Raw genomic sequence first — 18684 nt, 5'->3', positions numbered from 1 at the left:
GAAATACGAAATATTTAGATACCCAGAAAAAAATCATATTTAATATATTATGAAAGTAAATATTTAAACGCTCCACATAATCCCTACCAGTTTGAGCCATCCCCCCCTTCCGACTATGGTGACTATCAGGAAGATCCGCCCAGTGGGCGAGTCTCTCTCCACTATCAGCTCTGCCCAGACCCCGCCCCTGGAGCCCAGGCTCCACCCCAGCCGACCTGACCTCGCCTACATTCCCCAATCTGGCCCCGCCTTCGTTACCAATGGTGATCGCCGGAGCGCGGGCCGCGTCCAGGCAGCAACCCAGTCAGGCGCCCGCGTCTCCCTCGAGACTCTGATTGCTATGGTGACCGCTCTGCTGCCCGCAGTGGAACACTTTCCGCTGCAAGCCCCACCCAGACCCCGCCCCCGACGTCCAGGATTCGTCAGATGCCCGCCGGTCCCGCGTGGCGCTCGTTGCCATGGTGATCCCTGCTGCTCTCCCTGCAAGACCAGGCCGCGCGGAACCCCGAACCTCCGCAGCCGCTGCGGGTGAGTCAGCCGTCCCCTGTGTCCCAGCCTCGGCCCACCTGCGTGAGAGAGTGTCCCAGAGGCCGAGGTCGGGAGGGCGCCGCGCCCCCCGCCCACCTCCTGCCGCGGCCCCGGGGCCTCAGCATTTCCTGAACTCCCACCCTGGGCCAGGCCCGTGTTGATCCTGAAGGAGATCCGAGTCCTGAGAAGCACAGCAGCCCTTGGTCAAGGCCACCCTAGTGGGGAGAGAGGGCGAACAGCGAAGGAGAGGTAGGGCTGTTGAATAAGCGTCAGGGGCCGGGCCCTGGGTGGGATGACAGGCCTGTGAGCTGAAACCTAAGCCATCTCTCTTCCTGCCCCTCCGCGCAGAGCCGTCATCCCTTAGACTAGGAGCAGGGACCCTTCCCCATTGAACTTCCTGTACCTGGGCTGAGATGCACAGGCTAGTGTTTCTGCTGTGCCTCACACCCAGTGATAAGCTCAGAGGGGCCACACCTGGTTGGAGATCCAACAGGAGACCCAGGCCTTCTGGACTCGCGGACAGGGTGGCCCCCCAACCCCACCATACTGCCTACAGCCTGAAAGAGATGACCTCTGGCCTATACTCCTGACAGAGAAGGAGGCTTGGATCTGTTTTTAAAGCTACTGAAAAGTTAGAAGTAAACTTGTGGGTGAGTCTCCAGGGGTTGACACAGCTCCCTAACTCTCTTTCCCCTGATTGGGTCTACAGGACTCTCTGGAACGATGAAGTCCTCCCTGACACCTTTGGGGCCCCCTGTGAGCCGGGACCGCATCATCGCCACCTTCCCTAAGGTAGAGAGAGAGCCATTGGGCCAGCTTTTTGTGTGTGCACTGCTCTCCTGACACCACGTCCACCTCCAGCTTTCCCCACCTGCACTCACCACCAGAAACAAAGCAGGTGAATCGGAGAGGTCAGACCCCAAGGACTTACCAGACTCTTGAGAAGGTGGGAGACTTAGCACTGACTTGCCCAAGATGGGCCAGCATGTTAAGGCTGACACCACGAGGCAGTGTGGGATGGAGGTGAAGGGCGCGGATTTTGCAGTCAGACAGTCCTGGGTGTGAATCCTGATTTTGTCATTAAGCTGTGTGACCATAGGCAAATTACTCAACCTCTCAGAGCCACCGATACATTAAGGGTAATTCCTCTCATGTGGGGGGCCTGGCTCGTGGTAAACGGGTGCTCCCTTGCCTGAATGATGGTTGCTGTTGTTCTCATTATTTTTATAATGATTATCAAAACAGCACTCTAGTTTCCTGACACCAAATCTAGGGTTTTCCACCCTTAGCATTCTGCCTTCACTTCCTGCTGAAAACTCACCACCCTCTAGCATCTGTATTACAATTCAATATTAATTGTAGCAGGAATCAGTACAACCTCCATAGGGGGCAGTGGGACACTACTTCTCAACACTACACATGCCCCCCCCCCCCCATCCAGCCATTCAAGGCCAGGCATTGCAGCAATTTGTAAAGCAGAAAGTCAGACACAACATAAATGTCCTCTGAGAGGGGGCTGCTCAGACAGCAAAGTGTTACTTCCTGACACAATGTGAGGAGGAATGAGGGCAGCTGATGTGCAGTGACAGCCAAAGTAAATTGTTAAGTAAAAATGCAAGGAATGGAGCAGTGTGTGTAGCACAGTCCCATGTGTGGAAAAAAAAAAAGGAAAGGGGAGAAAAGAAATGTATGTGTTTATATATGCAGACAATGTCTCTGGAAGGATACATCAGATCCTGCTGTCTGGCTGCCTCCAGGTGACTTGGGACAGGCATGGAAAGAGAAATCCTCTCCATGGAATGGCCTTCGTATCTTTTGAATTCTTTTCCCAGGCTGGTAGTGAGGAAGGAGGTGAAAGCAGGCTCTGGGTATTTCCGTCTGCAGTCATTCTTCCTCCCTTTTGGGCCTTCCCTTCCTCCCCCGCAGTTCGTTCTCCACACACCCACAGAGAAAACCTTGATGTGACCTGTGGACAATCCCCTAAGGATTTTCCATCTCATCAGAGGCCCAGGCAGTCATCTCCATACAGAGCCTGACAGTGATACTCAGGGATAACAGAGGCTGGTGTTTAATGAGCCAAAAGGAAGGGACGTATGACTGGCACAAAACAGTCCAGGTCTCGTGGGATGAAGGACCCCCTTTACAGAGCAGGACATCCGGGCTCAGAGAGGTAGGGAGGGCTGACTGAGGTCACACAGCTGGGTGTGTTGGAACTAAGACTTGGCCTGGCTGTGGCTGACTCCAAGGTTCGGACTTTCTCCTACCCTGGGACACAGCCTGAGGCATCCACCCTGTTTCTACAGAAGGTGAGATTCGCCCCTAACTGCCTGTGGCAGTCAGGGGTCACAGGCCACAGCTGGCCAAGTTCATCCTGCACCTCAGGGCCGCACCACTTCAGACCTGAGGAACTTGTGGTCAGGTGGGGCAAGTCCTTCCCTTTACGGTGTGTGCCTCAGTTTCCCCATCTCTAAAATCGTCTCACACTTTCCGCCCAGCCTTCCTTAGTACATTTTTATAATCCATCCAAAATGGTGGGATTCATTTAATCACCACTGTGTCCAGGCCGGCCCCCAGCTTGAAGCTGACTTGGAAGTCAACAGGAAAAAGCAGCTAGCTTTCCCATGAGGCAGCTGACACTCTTCTGCATGAATATGGGCTGCTGGGATAAGCTGTTCCCCTGCATTGAATCCTCCAGTGACCAGATAAAGAGGTGCTGTTAGGAGTGTCCCCATTTTACAGATGAGGAATGGGTTCAGTGAGGTTTCCTAACTTGCCCTTTTGCAAAGCTTCTCCCATTGCCTCTGCCACCTCAGTCACACCTGGAGCTGAAAGGGAGGCTGGGCTAGAGCCCATCTCAATGCCTGAGAGCTCAGAAGAAACACTAGGGCAAGGGGAGGGGGCTGAGCCCCGGCCACAGGGCACCTGTGGTCCAAGCAGTGCCCTGAGGAAGAGAGCGGGTGGCCTGGGGGACCACAGCCATGTTATACAGCAGAGCACACCAGCAGTCTCCAGCAATGCCCTTCTCCCCACATCTTGCCATGCTTCATACTGAGCCTCAGCTAATCTGAGCAAAATATAATGGTCATCTTGAGTTTGTTTCTCTAATTTTAAAATAAATGTACATTCTGCATGTATCATGGCATCTTAACAGCCATGAACATTTGTTGAGCACTTAATATGTGCCAGGCTGACTCTGTGCTGATTGCTTTACAAACCTTATTTTATGCCCCCAAGCCTCTGAGGTTTTACAGGTGGGGAAATTAAAGTTCAGAGACATTAGGCAACTGCCCAAGGTCACACAGCAGCTAAGAGTAGCCTGACCCCAAGGCCATGCTCGCAAACCACTGCCCAATTCTGCCTTCCAAGAAACGTGGAAGATTGAAAGTGCCTTCTAGAACATTCTCCATGCACATATATGCATATTTAAAGAACAAAAATGGCATAGTGATTCATAGAAGGTATGGAAGGATCTTGAAGCTAAAAGGATCCTTACAGCCCACCCCTCATCTCTCCCCAAGAGGACCAGAAGGGACAGAGATCTGCCACATGCCTACAGCAAGAGCACGGCTGCCCCAGGCAAGAGCCAGCTCTCCAAGTCCCTGTCTAGGCTCTATGGTCTGGCCCAACCCCTGCTGCTCCTCCTTGGGACTCACAAGACCCTGGAGTCTTTCTCAAAGCTGCTGACAAGATAGAGGACGGATGTGACAGAGGGATCAGAGAAAGCTAATGAAACCACCAGCCATGAGGCTTGGGGAGGAAATACTGGGAAGCAAGTCACCACCTCTTGCCCTGCTCCGTGATGGAGCCACAGCTTCACAGGATAATGTGCCCATCTGTCTGTCTGTCTATGTCTCTCTCTTTCCAGTGGTACACACCTGCCGCCTGCCTGCAGCTCAAGGAGCACTTCCACGGGCAGGTCAATGCCGCCTGCCAGCGCAGAAACACAGGGACTGTCGGGTGAGTGCATGGGGTGCAGGATGTAGGGGGGATTGAGTACATGAACAGACCTGGGAATGCACAAGTGAAAGGCGCAGACTGCACCAGTACAATCCAGTACAGGCCTAAAGACGACGGGGGTTTTACCTGGTGTTACTGGACACACTTCTATATAGAACAGCTTTCCTGTTTCTCAATCAGTTATGCACATGATTTCTCAGCCTGAGGTCTCAGCATATGTCTGTTTCCTTGGTCTAGAATGTCTTCCCTACTCTGCAGGTCTCAGTATAGTGTCAGGTCCTCTGAGGGCCTTCTCTGAGCCCCCCACGACCCTTGCCCACGGCCAGGCTGTGCAGGATGTCCCTCCTGTGTGTTCCTGTGCCCCACACACTTATCGCACAGGGTTGCGTTCGCTGTCTGAATGCCTCACACAAGGGCTGTGCCTGTCCTGTTCCTGCCTCGCGGCACCTGGCACTGCCGGCAAGGGGATCTTGCAACACTCACTCCTTCTTTTAACAAACAGCTACACAGGCCTGCTTTTGCCCCTCATCCTGAGGAGCTCACAGTCTGCTCAGGGGGTTGATTGAGCTCACAGGTTTGGGGAGGTCGCAGTAGAGGCTCAGCTCTGAGGTTCCCAAGGACGCTCAAAGTGAGGCAGGGCTCAGATCCAAACGGCTGAAGCAGCCACGGCTGTGGCATGAGGGTACTGGCCGCCGATTTGGGGGTGCTGGTTCCATATCAGGTGCTTCATGCAGATTGTCTCCCTGATACTTCACACAAGCACTGGCGGTGGGGAAACTGAGACACAGAGGGTATCCCCAATGCCTTGGCAGTACCTTTACTTCTTCCTCTGAGAAGTAGAGTCAGGAGCATCCTGTACCAGAACTAGAGGCCACCTGGGAGTAGAGTAGACACAGCCTCTGCCCGCACAGACATGTGCAGGTGCGGTGCACACGGTCACCGACTGAGACAGAGGTGCCCTCTTGCTATCTGCAGGCAGAGGGAGTGCCTGGTCGGATGTTGACCCGTTGAGCTCCTTTGGCATGAGCTGCAGGAACTCTAAATGTAATGTCACCCACAGTCCCAGGAATGCTGCCGCACAGAGTGCAAGACACTCCAGAGGGAGGTACAGCTGGTCTCCATGAGCAGGGTCCCCAGGGAGCCCGAGAAGCTCAGCCAATTTGCTTCAAGCCACAGTCCAGACGTGCAGACCTGGATTGTGTCCATGACATGCCCTTTGGCCTGGTTGGCCCTTGCAGACACCCCCACGGGAGCGGGTATTGGTGGTATCCCAGTCAAGGAGTGCCTGCTTCCAAGGAGCAGGAGCCCATCAGGCACACAGCCCCGGGGTGGGTGGGAGGTGTGGGGACTCTGCCCCCTGTGCTGTGTCCCTTACATGCTGGCACTGACTCTACACACTCAGCAGGTTCCCGGGTGCGCCCCCAGCTTGGACGAAGCCCCACCTTGGGCTCTTCCCTTGCTTCCTCGGCCTCTCATCACGCCCAATTCTAATTCTCACATCAGGGCCCTGGGCCCAGCGTGGTCAGGGGTACAGCCCCAGGGATAGCAGAGTTCCCAGAACAAATGCAGGCTCTCCTGCCCTCCCTTCTGAGGGTCTGAGATGGGGACAGACATCCCAGTGTTTCAGCAGGTAGCCTGTCCCCTGTCGTAGGGTGGAGAGCGCAGAGAAGGAAGGGCCTGTGTGTGTGAAGATGCTCTTGTGACTATAACTGAGAGCAACACAACCACATGTCTCACAGGCTCAACCTCTCCAAGGTGGTTGTCGTCGGCGACCTCTACGTGGGCAAGACCAGCCTCATCCACAGGTGCGCCTGCCAGCCATGCTTCCCAGCACCAGGTTGTCAGGCCTTTGCCTGAGCGGCCCAGATGACGCTGTTGTGCTGGGAATAAAACCCATGGAGAGGGTGCAAGAAATTGAGGAGAGGGCGAGGTTGGTGGAGAGTGTGGCATCCCAGGAACCTGGCGTTAGCCACACTGTCCCCCTGGGTCCACGGGCTCACATCTCACTGCCCTCGCTGCAAAAGGATGCCCCGTTTCTCTTGCACTGCCCCTGACTTGCAGTGTTTGCTGCAGTGTCTCTTTCCCCACATAGTTCTCGTCCATGCATCCCTGGTCTGTCTTCATGGACCATCATCTCCTTAGTGATTCCCAGTGGGTGGATTTTTTGTTGCTTCCAGACTTTTACTGTCACGAGTGAAGCTTCCATGCAGCCTCTCTGACAACTTCCTTGGCTCTTGCAGGTTTTGCAAAAATGTCTTTGACCGTGACTACAAGGCCACTATCGGGGTAGACTTTGAAATCGAGCGCTTTGAGATCGCCGGGATTCCCTACAGCCTCCAGATGTAAGTCCCTGTTGTGTGTTGCCAGTTCTGGCACGACTGGCTTGGGCCCTGGGGTCTGCTGCCTCCGGTTCCACGGGCCTGCTGGCTCCGACCACACTAATCGCTTAATGTGCTGCCTCAATTTCCCTTTCTCTCTCTGCCACCGCACAGCTGGGATACAGCAGGGCAGGAGAAGTTCAAGTGCATCGCCTCTGCCTACTACCGGGGAGCCCAGGGTGAGCAGCTGGGTGATGGCCATGGGGGGACCGTCAACCATGAGCAGCAGGGGGCTCCCCACCAGGCTCTACAGCAAGAAGACCAGGTCCTGTGCACAGGCACTAAGAAACCCCCAGGCCAGTCCCAGAGGCGGGGGCCTAGGCGGGCCTCCCCTTTGGGGACGCAGTGGCGGTGGGTGCTCCATGTGAGTCTCAGCCATAGTTCTAGCTCAGAGAGATGTGCAGAAGGGGATGTGCCTGTCCAGAGACCCCAGAAAGAAGAGCAGAGTTGACTCTAGCAGGAGGTGGGGGTAGGCTAAGCTGATGACAAAAGAAACAGGGGGTTGGGCAGCATCTCCCCATTTTGTTCCCTCCCTGCTCCCCAGAAATTGTTTCCCTAAAGCTGGTTGTTGCTAATCGCCCTCATAGCCATAGCTGCCATTGGTCGCGTCGGCCCCACTTCAGGCCCTGGACCAAGAGCTTTTAAAATAGCTGCTCTGGCTTCATTCTCACAGCAGCCCTGAGAGCAAGAGGTATCATTCTCACCATTTCACAGATGGGGAAACTGAGGCTCTCAGCTGTTAAGGCCCTCACCCGAGTTCCCTTAGCTGTGAGTGACAAAGGGGAGATTTGAACTCAGGAGCCCCAAGGTCATCTTGCCTCCCTGGAAGCCTCACTGTGGCTGGGACGTTGAGTGTGAGTCAGAGAAGGCGGTGGGAGGGTGGGGAGCAGCCATGGGGTGTCTCCTTCCCAGACTCCATTGTGGGGTCCCAGGCTGAGTGCCGGGGGGACCACTCCAGCAGTTCCTGGGGAGCGGGGAGCCCCCCTTGTCACGCCGTGTCTGTCTCACCTGCTGCTGACCAGCTCTTGGCTTTTCCCTGGGTGTGCAGCGATCATCACAGCCTTTGACCTCACTGACATGCAGACGCTGGAGCACACCAGGCAAGTCTGGGGTTCTGCAGCCCTGTGATCCCTCAGGCTTGGGAAGCTGTCAAACCTGGGCCCGTGAACTGGGCCCCCAGTGACAGGTGTGGGTGACCAGCCAACTTGTCAGACCGGCTGACCACAGGCTGCTTACTGTCCAGTTGCCTTATTATCCCTCAGGACTTGCAGCCATCTGCTGAAAGCAGGGCTGGCTCAGGGTGCACAGCCAACACAGTTGCATGGGGGCCGGTGCTCAGAAGGGCCCGAGCTTGCTTTAATGCTCTGCTGTCGCCATCTTGAAAGCCTTAATAATTGTTGGATGAGGGGCTTTGCATTTGCACCGTGTCCTGGGCCCTGCAAATTATGCGTAGCCAGTCCTGTCTGAAGGGACATGATTTGGCGCTTGCTCTCTCGGGCAGAGATCTGCTCAAGAGAGCTAGCGACATCAGCAATTCTGAGAGGCCATCCCGCTTCTGCTGGCAGTTGTCCAGCTAATGGACCACAGCCCCTTTCACCTCGCTTTTGTTTGAGGCATGGGTCTGGGGTGATCGTTCCGGTTGATGACAGAGCAGGACTCACCCATTACACGGAGCAAGGGCAGAGCCACGGCCAGGACAGGGCCTTACAACCCCACTCCCCTGTGGTCTAGCCAAGGCCCTTCTGGCCGCAGGACCAGCGCCTGCTCAGCCAGCTCAACTCAAGGTGCCTTCCCCACACCTTCTGGCTCAGTTCTCCAGCCCTGGGGAGCAGCCTGGCCTACACCCATCCCGTGGCCTTCCTCAGGCTCCTCTGGGTGGGCGGGGCCACTTCTCAGCCTGTCTTTCCCCAACCTGTACCCGCCCCCAACGTCCCCCTGCATTCCAGGCAGTGGCTAGAGGATGCATTGAGGGAGAATGAGCCGGGCTCCTGCTTTGTGTTCCTCGTGGGAACCAAGAAGGACCTTCTGGTGAGCAGAACAGGGCTGGAGGCCCCGGGTGGCCCCCAGAAAAATTCATCAGCTTTCGGCCCATGTTTAGGGAATGCAGGGTGTCACTGACATGCCTAGACGGGGATTTGAAGACTGCAGGCCTGGGAGCTGAAAGCTAGGGGTGCTCGTCTCAGAGAGGGACAGCTGGCATTCAGACTAGCCCGGGACTGTCGGGGTCTCACCCAAGGGCCGGCACCCCCCTCCCACCCCCAAAATGGGGCTTCCCAGCCCAAGGTGAGAGGGGGAGGGAGGAGGCACAGTGGGAGGTGGGGAGTGACCTCCCCAGGTGCCTTCCTGAAGAGGGGCCACTTCTCCCAGTCAGGGGCGGCCTGCGAGCAGGCAGAAGCGGAAGCCGTGCAGCTGGCCAATGAGATGCGGGCCGAGTACTGGTCGGTGTCAGCCAAGACGGGTGAGTGGGAGCGGGGCCAGCGTGGGAGCCTCACACCTTTCCTCCCTCGGGTCTATCGGGTCTGGTGAGTGCCCGCGTCACAGCCATCTGTGCTGGTGACCAGGCAGGGCCTTCCGTTGCCTGAGTGGAGTCTCCTCATCTCTAGGGGAGACTGGGAGCCCTGCCTCTTGGGCGACAGGAATAGTGATGCCTAACCCTCTGGGCAGGTCAGTTTCATCCCTGTGAAGTCACTTCCGTGGTCCCAGGATGAAGTGGCAGTTCTGGGATTAGAACTCATCCCTCACCTATAAACCACTGTACCATCCTACCCCCATCCAGGAGGCACCGCCTGGCACGTAAAAGGGCCCAGTAACCTGGGGTTTCCATCCCTTCCCCAGCTGTCATCGTGGAAGACACTGAAACATGGCTCATGGCCCCCAGCTCTCATCCATATCCCACCTGCTCTGTCCCCCAGCCCCTGAGCTACCTTCCTCCATGGGCCACTGCTCAACATCTGAAAGATTCCCAACATCTCTTAACCTCAGTATTTTCATCTGGGAAGTGGGTGATGCTTTCTATCTTATTTTATTTTAATGTTTGAAATTGCAAAAGCCATATATATTCACCAAGGAAAATTCGACAATGCAGAGAAGCAAAGAACAGAGTTTGAAAACAGGTTGTTGGGACATGTATTGAAATAATATGCAGTTCCTGGTGCATAGAGGCTTTGGGGACTCAGGAAGTATGCCCAACCAGTAGTCCATTTCCTGGTGAGGGGCCAGAGCGGACACTGGCCAGGGACTGGGTGACATGGCAGGAAAGCTGAGGGTAGGCACCACAGGTAGAAGAAACACCACCTCCAGCCCAACACAGACAAAAATATGGCAGCTCCCAGGCCTGGTTCCCTCTGCTCCTTCTTGATGGCATCCCGTGCCCTCTCATCAGTAACAGCATGTTCACTGAGAGCTCCCTGTGGGCCAAGCAGAATTGCCCTCTGCAGTTGTGCGGGTTGTTGACTGCACAAGGGCAGTGTGCGTGTGGGGGACCAGAACCCGGCCCTGTGCCCAGATGAGCGGCCTCCTCCACCTGGAGGAGGATTCACAAAGGCTCCATGGGGGCGCTGGCAGCACATGTTAATTCTCACAGCTGCCCACTGGAGAGGTGCTCACAAGCGACAGGAGAGCAGGCACCCTCTGATTGCCACACACCCCCACGCCTGGCCCACAGGAGGCACTAAGCACTGGTTGACTGGAAGAGTAGATGCTAGGAAGCCAAGGCTCAAAGTTTGAGGGAGCTGCCAGGGCAGGTGGCCAGAGTGGGGAGAGGGCTGGAGCGGGTGGGAGATCAGGCCAACCAGCCCGTCCCCTGCACTGCACTGTCCCAGGCAGCCCCAGAGGCGGACTGCCCCGGCCCCCATGATAGCCACTGGCTCCCACTGAAATGCATCTGCAGGTAAGGGCAGAGGCAGACAGGGTCACAGCTGTTTTCTGGACCCGCAGGGGAGAATGTGAAGGCCTTCTTCCTCCGCGTGGCCGCCCTGGCGTTCGAGCAGTCAGTGCTGCAGGACCTTGAGAGGAGGGACAGCAGCCGGCTGCAGCTCGGCACTGGAGACCTCATCCGTACGTACTGACCCCGACTGGGGCTGGGGAGCAGGCCTGGGGCCCAAAATCCACATCCACCATCCTCCCATCGCCCTCTCTGAGCTGTCCTTTTTCCCATCACTCTGACCTCATGCCGCAGCCTCCCTGACCCCACCTGCCAGCTGAGACCCCCTCACTGGCTCCCCTTGTCTGCCTGGCAGCCTCCTCATGGGCCAGGCTGGGCATTCCAGGCTCCATGGGTGTGTCCTGGCTTTGGCTGTCCTAGTACCTGCCTTTGCCCATTCTGTTCCACCACCTAGAATGTGTTCCCGTGCCAGGCCTTGGATGAGAGGCCTGGAGGTTCAAGTTCACATCTCTGACTAGCTGTCACCAGAGAGTACCAGCAGGGGGGCCCTGCCCAGTGTCCCTGTAGGTGCCTGGTTGATGCCAAGCGACTTCTCCCCTCCTTACAGGAATGGAGGGAGGTCTACCCGAGACCCAGGAGAGCAAGAGACCCTCCAGCCTGGGTTGCTGTTAGCTGGGGACTGCCTCAGAGGTCTCCATACCCCCCCACACACACGGGCAGTGCCTTCTGTGACTAGAGGGGTGACATGGAGCCTAAGCCCTGTGGCACTTCTGTCCACCCACTGTGCCAAGCCCCAGCGCTCAGCCACTTCTCTTTAGTGGGCAGAGAGCCAGGAAAGGCCCTCACGGCTGCCTGGGAGCCCACACTGCCCAGCTGGTGGGGGCACCGGGATGATGATTTGGAAGGCCAGTCTCACCTGCAGAGTCACCTGTCACCCCAGTCTTGAAAGGCCTCAGGACTGCAGACACAGGACTCTTGTGCCTACGGCCCAACCCCTTGCCCTCTGCACGTGTCAGCAGGAACTGTTTCCTGGCTTTCCCAGCTCTTTCGGGTCAGCCTCCAAATTCTCCTCAGCTCAGCAATCCAGGGAAGCAAGGCTCGTCAGAGCCAGCGTGCAAGGGAGCACCCACTTGCCATCCCTGCCTAGGACTTTTATGTTCGCAACAGGACTCAATTCTGGGCCTCCCTGTTAGCCTTGTGGGGTCCCTGGGTAGCCCTGCCCCTCTGGAGGAGGATGGGCTCGAAGGTCTCTCCAGCCCTGGCCCACAGGCCATCTCTGGCTCCTCCTCCTCAATCCCTGGAGTCCTGCCCTCTGGTCAGTGGGTGAAGACCACAGAAATGGCCAGGCACGCCCCTCTGGCCCACCTGGACAATGAATTTCTCCAGCCGTGCTGTGAGAAGAAGCCTGCCCAGCTGCCATGAGGTCACTTGCTGCTACATCCCTTGAGCATGGCACTGCCCTGCTCTGCCCCCGGCCGCAGTCACCCAGACTCTGCTGGACTGGAGCCCACTGTTGCTCTCGCCACCCCTCTCTCCCACCAGCCTGCATAGGAAGGGCCTGGGGACGAGAACGTGCTGAGCACATGCCTCTCAGGACCTTTGTGATGGCGTCCACGTGTCTTTGGGGGACATCGGAGGCCCTCCAGAGGCTTGCGTGCTCCTGTCTCCACCACCCATCCTTCGCACCCCACAGGCAAGAACGGCCCAGGCCCCCCTTCCTAGCTTCCACCCCGAGTGCCCTGCACTCTCCATGCCCTCATGTTGCTCTTCACTGCCCCCCACCTGTCCCATATCCCCTCAGCCCCAGGTGTGTGCCCCCTCAGCCCTGCTCACCTTGTGCCATAGGCAGGCGGGCACGTCTGGACGTGTCCCACCTGCTTCTCACAGATGGTGAGCATGTGGCAGGCCGTCGTCGTGGTTGGTGCCATTGCCCAGCACCCCAGTGCCCAGCGCACTGCAGGCGCTCACAGCGACTGCCAAACACTGGTGGGGAGGAACACTTGCACTCCTGTTCTTTCCCCCTTTGCCACATTTTTAGCTCTTTCTTTATATATAGATAAAAAATACTTCTTTGTATAAATCCCTGTTAAAGAAATTATGTGCTTATTGTAAAACAAAACAACAAGACAGTACAGAGCTTTGTATACAAAGTGAAGGTCCCCCTCTAGTGGGTGGCACTCCTGGAGGTCAGTGTTATTCACAGGTGGTAGGATTCCTTCCAGACTGTTCCTATGTGAGCACAGCCATGGTGTTTGTTGGCTTGTTTGTTGTTTAACCAGGATGACCTCTCCCCACACATGCTGCCTGGCGCTCCTGTTCTTAATGACTGCACGTTCCTATGGCAGCTGCCAGTTTTCCTTCGTGTGGATGGGCCAGAGTCCATTTACTCTGCCCCATATGTGGGACATTTGGTTTGTTTTGTCTTTTACCAAAGGCGCCGCAGAGACCTTTCCTACAGTTACAGCTTTGCACACTCAGGATTCCCCAAAGAGGCCTCGCTGTCCTCTTACAGACTGTGGCCCCAGCTTGGTCCACTAGACATAATGTTGGGGAGCAGGCTGCATTGCAGGTGCGTTAGGACCAGGTTTGCAGCACACAAGAGAAAGCGTCACAGGATGGGAGAGCCTGGCCACAGTGGGCTGTGCTCTCCACAACTCCCCCTCCCCTCCCCTCAGGCCCCAAAATTGGGGACACTCATGGTGTCCTGCTGTTACTAGCTCCTGAGCTAGAACCGCACTGTCTCATGTGCACCCACCCTGTCAATGGCCCTTTATTAAACTCTCATGTTGCCCACTGTGTGTGCTCCGTGGTCTCTCACCTATTGACAGGTGTCTCCTCTATGAGAACCACTGCACAGCCAGGCAGGAACAGCCCCAGGCCCCCTTCAGTGGTTCTACTGATAAAACCAGTCAGCAGAGACATTCTGTTCCAACACCTCAAAATTTGGCCTTAAATTTCTGGAGTACAGCCCCAGGACCACATGCACGTGTTATGGAAATGTCCTGTCCCTCTGCCCTGTTTCCCCGGCCCTTTCCCCTCTCCTCCCCTGCTCTCAGCCCAGCTCTCCCCCTGGCATTCAAAGCCCCTCTCTCACCACCCCTGCTCACCCCTGCAGGCCACCTTGCATCAGCCTTTCTCCCCAGTCCTTTCATCCCTGGTCACAATGCAGCCTTTACACACCCCGGTCCCTCTTTCGTGTCCAACTCAGTGCTCCTGCTCCAGGCGTGGAATCACTCCAGAAACACTTATGGATGCCCCCACGACACTTGCAGCATTTGTTACGTGTGGGTGTGGTTGTCCTTTTCTGGGCTTTGCCCCCACCCTCTCATGGGACACCCAAGGGCCAGGGCAGCAAACTGACCTTGTCTCCCCAGCTTCTGGAGAAAAGGCCCACAGTAGGTGCGCAATGGATGTGTAAGGGAGGCAGGGGGCTTGCTGGTTACTCCCAGCAGACATTTCACTCTGACCCAAGACGCGCCCCCGCTCAAACCATAGACCTGCCTGGGGACAAGCCTGTGCTTGGCTCTCCTCAGTGGCCAGAGACGGATGTGCCTCACCACTCAAAGGCCCCCGAAGTCCTATCTCGCATCAACCAGTGAGGGCTGTTAGGGGCTCGAGTGTAAGTTCTGTTCTTGGGAGGAGCTTAGGAAGAGCCAGCCACAGAAAATTCCAGAGGAAAGCTGTGGAGGTCTAAGGAGGTACCTCGCAAGGTGGAGAGGGTCTGGGCAGAGGAAAGAATTCGATTTGGGATGTGGGGGGTAGAGGTGGTATGGGTTATTTATTACTTTATAACAACCCACCCCAAGACTCAATGCTTAAGGTAACAACCATCTCTCATTCCTCATGATTCCATGATTTGACTGGCTGTCCTGCTCCTGTTAGTTTCCAACCTCAGGAGCTTCCCGGATATAACCTGAAACCAGCCCCTTATGTGAAGGGCAGGGAGAGACCAAAAAAAGAAGCAGACCACTCCACGTTGGTAGGTGGCAGGTTTAATAAGCAAGGGAACTTACGTTTCAGGCTGGTCTTGGGCGGCCGCAAGACGAGTTGATCACTAAACCCACTTGCCAGAGTCTTAAAGCTTATACAGAGGCCTTACCTGGGTTCAGTCACGTGTACTGTCCAGACGTCCCAATACCACAACTGTCTCAAGGCTGCGTCTTTGAGTAGCTTCTAGCATGGGGGAGGCAAGCAGTGGGCGCGTTCCAAGGACAGGGGAGGGGGTGAGGAGCCTCCAGTTGCCCAGGTCCAGCTTGTGGGTCAACCGGGGTGACATCCTCTCAGTGATTTCCTCCAACAGCTCCATGATTGGTGATGGGCACCGGAACGACCATCCCAGTGGTCCAGAATGGCCTCACTCATATGGCTGGCGGTTAGCGTGGCATCTCCCTGGATGCTTGGCAAGGCCTCTCCATGTGGCAGCTTGGGCTTCCTCACAGCATGTCGGCTGGTTTCCAAATAGTGTTCCGAGAGTACAAGCCCCAGTGGGTCTGTGCTTATCAAGTCTCCGTGTGCATCACACTTGCTGCAATGGGACATTTTGCCCAAAAGTTCCATTGGGCAAAGCCCAAAGAGTGAGTGTGGGCAGAGACTATCTAGGGTATGAATTCTGGGAGGTATGATTCACTGGGAGCCATAATAGGGAACTAAGGGACAGAGTGAGAAGATCAACGGCTCTGTCACAATTTCTGCTTCCCCTCTGTCCTAAGGCACGGTGAGGGTTTTCTCTCTGTGGAACAGCTCCTTACCCAGACCTCTGCCAAAGGACTTGACATTGAAAGCCTGCTTTGGCCTCCCCAGTGGGTCAGGGCACCCTCCATTCCAGTCTTCTTGGATGCATCACTGAAGTTATAACTCTCCATTTACCGTCCTGATGGCCTCCGTGGTCTGCCTTGTTCATTGCTGCGTCCCCAGCACCAACCCACCAAGTATCTGAATGAAGGAGCGACTCAGTCACATGACACAAACTCACGTGATGTTACCTATAAGTGGCACTTTTTGCTTTGGCTCCTCGGAGGGCGAGGCCAGAGCTGGAGTCACCCCTGACCCCAGGAGGCACCACATTGACTCCAACCCACATGCGGTGGAAATTTTGGCCCAGCATTCCCAAAGCCGGGCCATCCGGGAGTGAGGCCGATCCAGCCTCTGGGGAATAGCATGAGCTCCCATTTACCGAGTGCCCCCTTGGTACCAAGCCCTATGTGTAGCAAAGTGCACGAGGAGAAGCTCATTTAATCACAGCAACCCTGTGGGCTGGGTGTCATGACCCCCCTGTCCCCAACGGGGGTGGGGGGGAGACCAGGTGCAGAGAGCGGGAGTGATGGGTGCATCTGAGCACCTCCTCCTCCTATTCCTGCTCCCTCCTCTGTCTCCTCCCCCCACCCCCACCCCAGCTTAGGTCTGATCCCAGGGCAGTCCCACTCCAGGCTGCTTCAGCCTTTGGGGCACTGTGTCCCTTACATATGTGTCCCCAGTCAGGCAGTCCCAGTGCCTTGCAGCCCAGGGTTGAGACCCCGAAAAGGGGCCACTTCCAGGGCCCCAGCCACACACAGCCCTCCTCAGCGTTCCCAGCAGAGCCAGGAAACTCAGTCCCTTCCCCCTTCACACCCTGCTCCCCAGGCCCCCCAGGTTTAGTCCTCCCCCAGCCCTGCTTCGGACCTGTAGAGGGAAGGAGAGGCTACAGATCCCCTCAACTCCCATTTCAGCCTGGGGCTTGGAATGGGAGCCACTGCTAGATGACCCTCACTCTCCAGAGGGACCAGAGCATCTTAAGCAGGGAGAGCTAAAGTCACCTAAGAGCTAGGAAACTGGAGCAGAGGATCAATTACATTTGCATGTTCACTTGTTCACATGAGCAAGGACCAGTGAACCAGGGAGAGGCCCTGGGAGAGGAACAAGGATGAGATAAGGTGTGTGGTGGGGGAGCTTTCAGAAGCAGCAGTGCACCGCTCAGAAGGGGGCCTCCTCGCCTGAGGGAGAAGGGCTCCTGGAGACTGGGGGGCCCTGGGGACGCTGCCACCCAAGAAGCCCAAGGCTATGGCCACTGCCCTGAGATGAGACACCCTCCCAGTGGCTCACCGGCTCCTCTGCCATCTGCTGTGGCCTCCTAATGTCACCTCCCATATGTTGGGCCTTCCCCTGAGGGAAGTTGATCAGCAGACGGGAACTGGCTGTCACACCGCGTCCTTCCAGGCGTAGCAGATCCTTCCCATCTCCACCCCCCATCCAGATGCTCCCCCTGCATTCAGGGCCACCAGCCACCTGTCTGAGCCTGCGCCCAGGCAACTACGGGAGCTGGCGGTCTGGTCGGGTGTGCAGGCCCTTCGCTTGACTAGCTCCCCACTCAGTCCTCTGGGAAGCAAAGCAGCTCCAGGGCTCCTTCGTCCTCCACAGGTGAGTGGCACCCCTTGGCCTAAGGGTGCTCTGGGCCTCTGACCACTGGAAGCCACAGCCTGGACCATCTCACTGGCCACGCCTTCAGGAACAAGCTCGTATTGTCCCGGCTCCTCTGCTCTTTGTGAAGGCTGGAAGGCATCCAGGACCGCTGGGACTCTCCGACGGGAGGGGCCTCATCAATAATTGATTCTGCCGGAGGTAGGAGGAGTTATAGCTGAGGGGGAGCCTGGGGGGAAAGGCCCACTCATTCGGAAGACCTGCAGGGATCCCTGCTCCCCACTCTGGGCGGAAGCTGGTGGCCCAGAGCAGGTGCCCAGCCAGGCACAGCGCAAGCAGGACCACAGAACAGCTGTATCGATCGCCCCAGGTTTCTGATCTTGCCTATAGGTCCCTGGGGCTGACAGATGATGGATGGTAGATGACAGATGACAGATGGGGGTCATGTGGCCACATTCTGCTGGAAGGAAGCCCTCCTTTGGCCTCTGACCCCCGAAGTGGGTAGGGATGAGGATACAGAAAGCCCTGCCATCTTTATAATGCCACCTCTGACAATCCCACCTGATGGCACAATGGTCAGGAGCAGCACTTTGGGACTCAGGCAGGCTGGGCTCAACTCTGAGGCCCCCACTTATTGCTGTGACTGGGGGTCACTGCCCATCGTTGAGCCCCTTTCCCTGCCTCTTGCCTGAGTGATGGCTGTGAGAGTAGAAGGAAGCCACATCTACGGAGCCCCTAGTCCCAGCCTCAGCAGCTGGTGAGAGCTGGGTACATACGAGCCCTGAAGACTGTGCACCCCAGTGTCACTGTGCCCACCCACCTACACAGCACCTTTGTGTGAATTAGAAAAGGGCACCCAGGCAGTTCCTCAAAAAAGTTAAATATAGAATTGCCTTATGACCCAGAAATGCCATTCCTAAGTATATCCCCCCAAAAATTGAAAACAGGGACTCAAACAAGTACGTGTACACACATGTTCAGAACAGCATGAGTCACATGAGTCAAACATCTACCAACAGGTGAATGAGCAAACAGAATGTGATCTATCCACACCATGGGATGTTATGCAGCCTTAAAAAGGAATGAAGTATTGATACATGCTACAATATAATGAATCTTGAAAACATTATGCTAAGTGAAAGAAGCCAGTCACAAAGAGCCACATGTTGTAAGATTCCATTTATATGAAACATACAGAATAGGTAAATTCATAGAGACAGAAAGTAAATTGGTGGTTGCCAGGGGCTAGAGGGAGGGGGAAACAGGGAGCACCTCTTTATTGGGTATGGGGTTTCCTTTTGGGGCAATGAAAATATGTTTGAATTACATACAAGTCATGGTTGCACAATGTTGTGAATTTCCTAAGTGCCTCTGAGTTGTTCACTGTAAAGTGGTTAATTTTGTTATGTGGATTTCACCTCAATTTTTTAAAACAGCGCTTGTTGCTCAAGGCCTTTGATGTCCAAAACTGTATTATAAACTGATTTTGTAAGAGCAAGACACTTTTTACAGTTGCTGTCACCACCAAGATTCTGTCTACCAAAT

At 55.8% G+C, this 18684-nt stretch overlaps 2 protein-coding genes across 6 annotated transcripts in view; one reads left to right on the top strand and one right to left on the bottom strand.

The window, feature by feature from the left end:
* RSPH14 (radial spoke head 14 homolog) overlaps positions 1-346 on the bottom strand; it is a 76788-nt gene extending 76442 nt beyond the window's left edge. Inside the window, exon 1 of the mRNA XM_019710337.3 lies at positions 259-346. The gene's annotated coding sequence lies outside the window, so the exon portion shown is untranslated. The remainder of the gene's footprint in view (positions 1-258) is intronic.
* Positions 347-370: 24 nt separating this feature from the next.
* RAB36 (RAB36, member RAS oncogene family) lies at positions 371-18218 on the top strand. Of its 5 annotated transcripts, none has more exons than XM_088800902.1 (11): positions 371-528; positions 1238-1320; positions 4394-4485; positions 6225-6290; positions 6726-6827; positions 6978-7042; positions 7912-7967; positions 8814-8891; positions 9231-9321; positions 10800-10919; positions 17140-18218. In XM_088800902.1, exons 1-11 carry the CDS (start codon positions 459-461, stop codon positions 17160-17162), a joined length of 846 nt encoding a protein of 281 aa, XP_088657028.1. In that variant the 5' UTR covers positions 371-458; the 3' UTR covers positions 17163-18218. The 5 variants fall into 5 exon arrangements, with proteins under 5 accessions (XP_088657028.1, XP_088657025.1, XP_088657026.1 ...); XM_088800899.1 differs by lacking the exon at positions 17140-18218 and adding an exon at positions 12289-13540; XM_074321416.2 differs by lacking the exon at positions 17140-18218 and adding an exon at positions 11354-12431 and having other exon boundaries at positions 372-528.
* Positions 18219-18684: the final 466 nt, after the last annotated feature.

Source organism: Rhinolophus sinicus, chromosome 9, assembly GCF_057876585.1.
Source record: "Rhinolophus sinicus isolate RSI-liver-muscle chromosome 9, RSI-T2T, whole genome shotgun sequence".
Taxonomy (NCBI): domain Eukaryota; kingdom Metazoa; phylum Chordata; class Mammalia; order Chiroptera; family Rhinolophidae; genus Rhinolophus; species Rhinolophus sinicus.
Note: the sequence above shows the minus strand (reverse complement) of the source record. Positions and strands in the feature narration are given on the sequence as shown.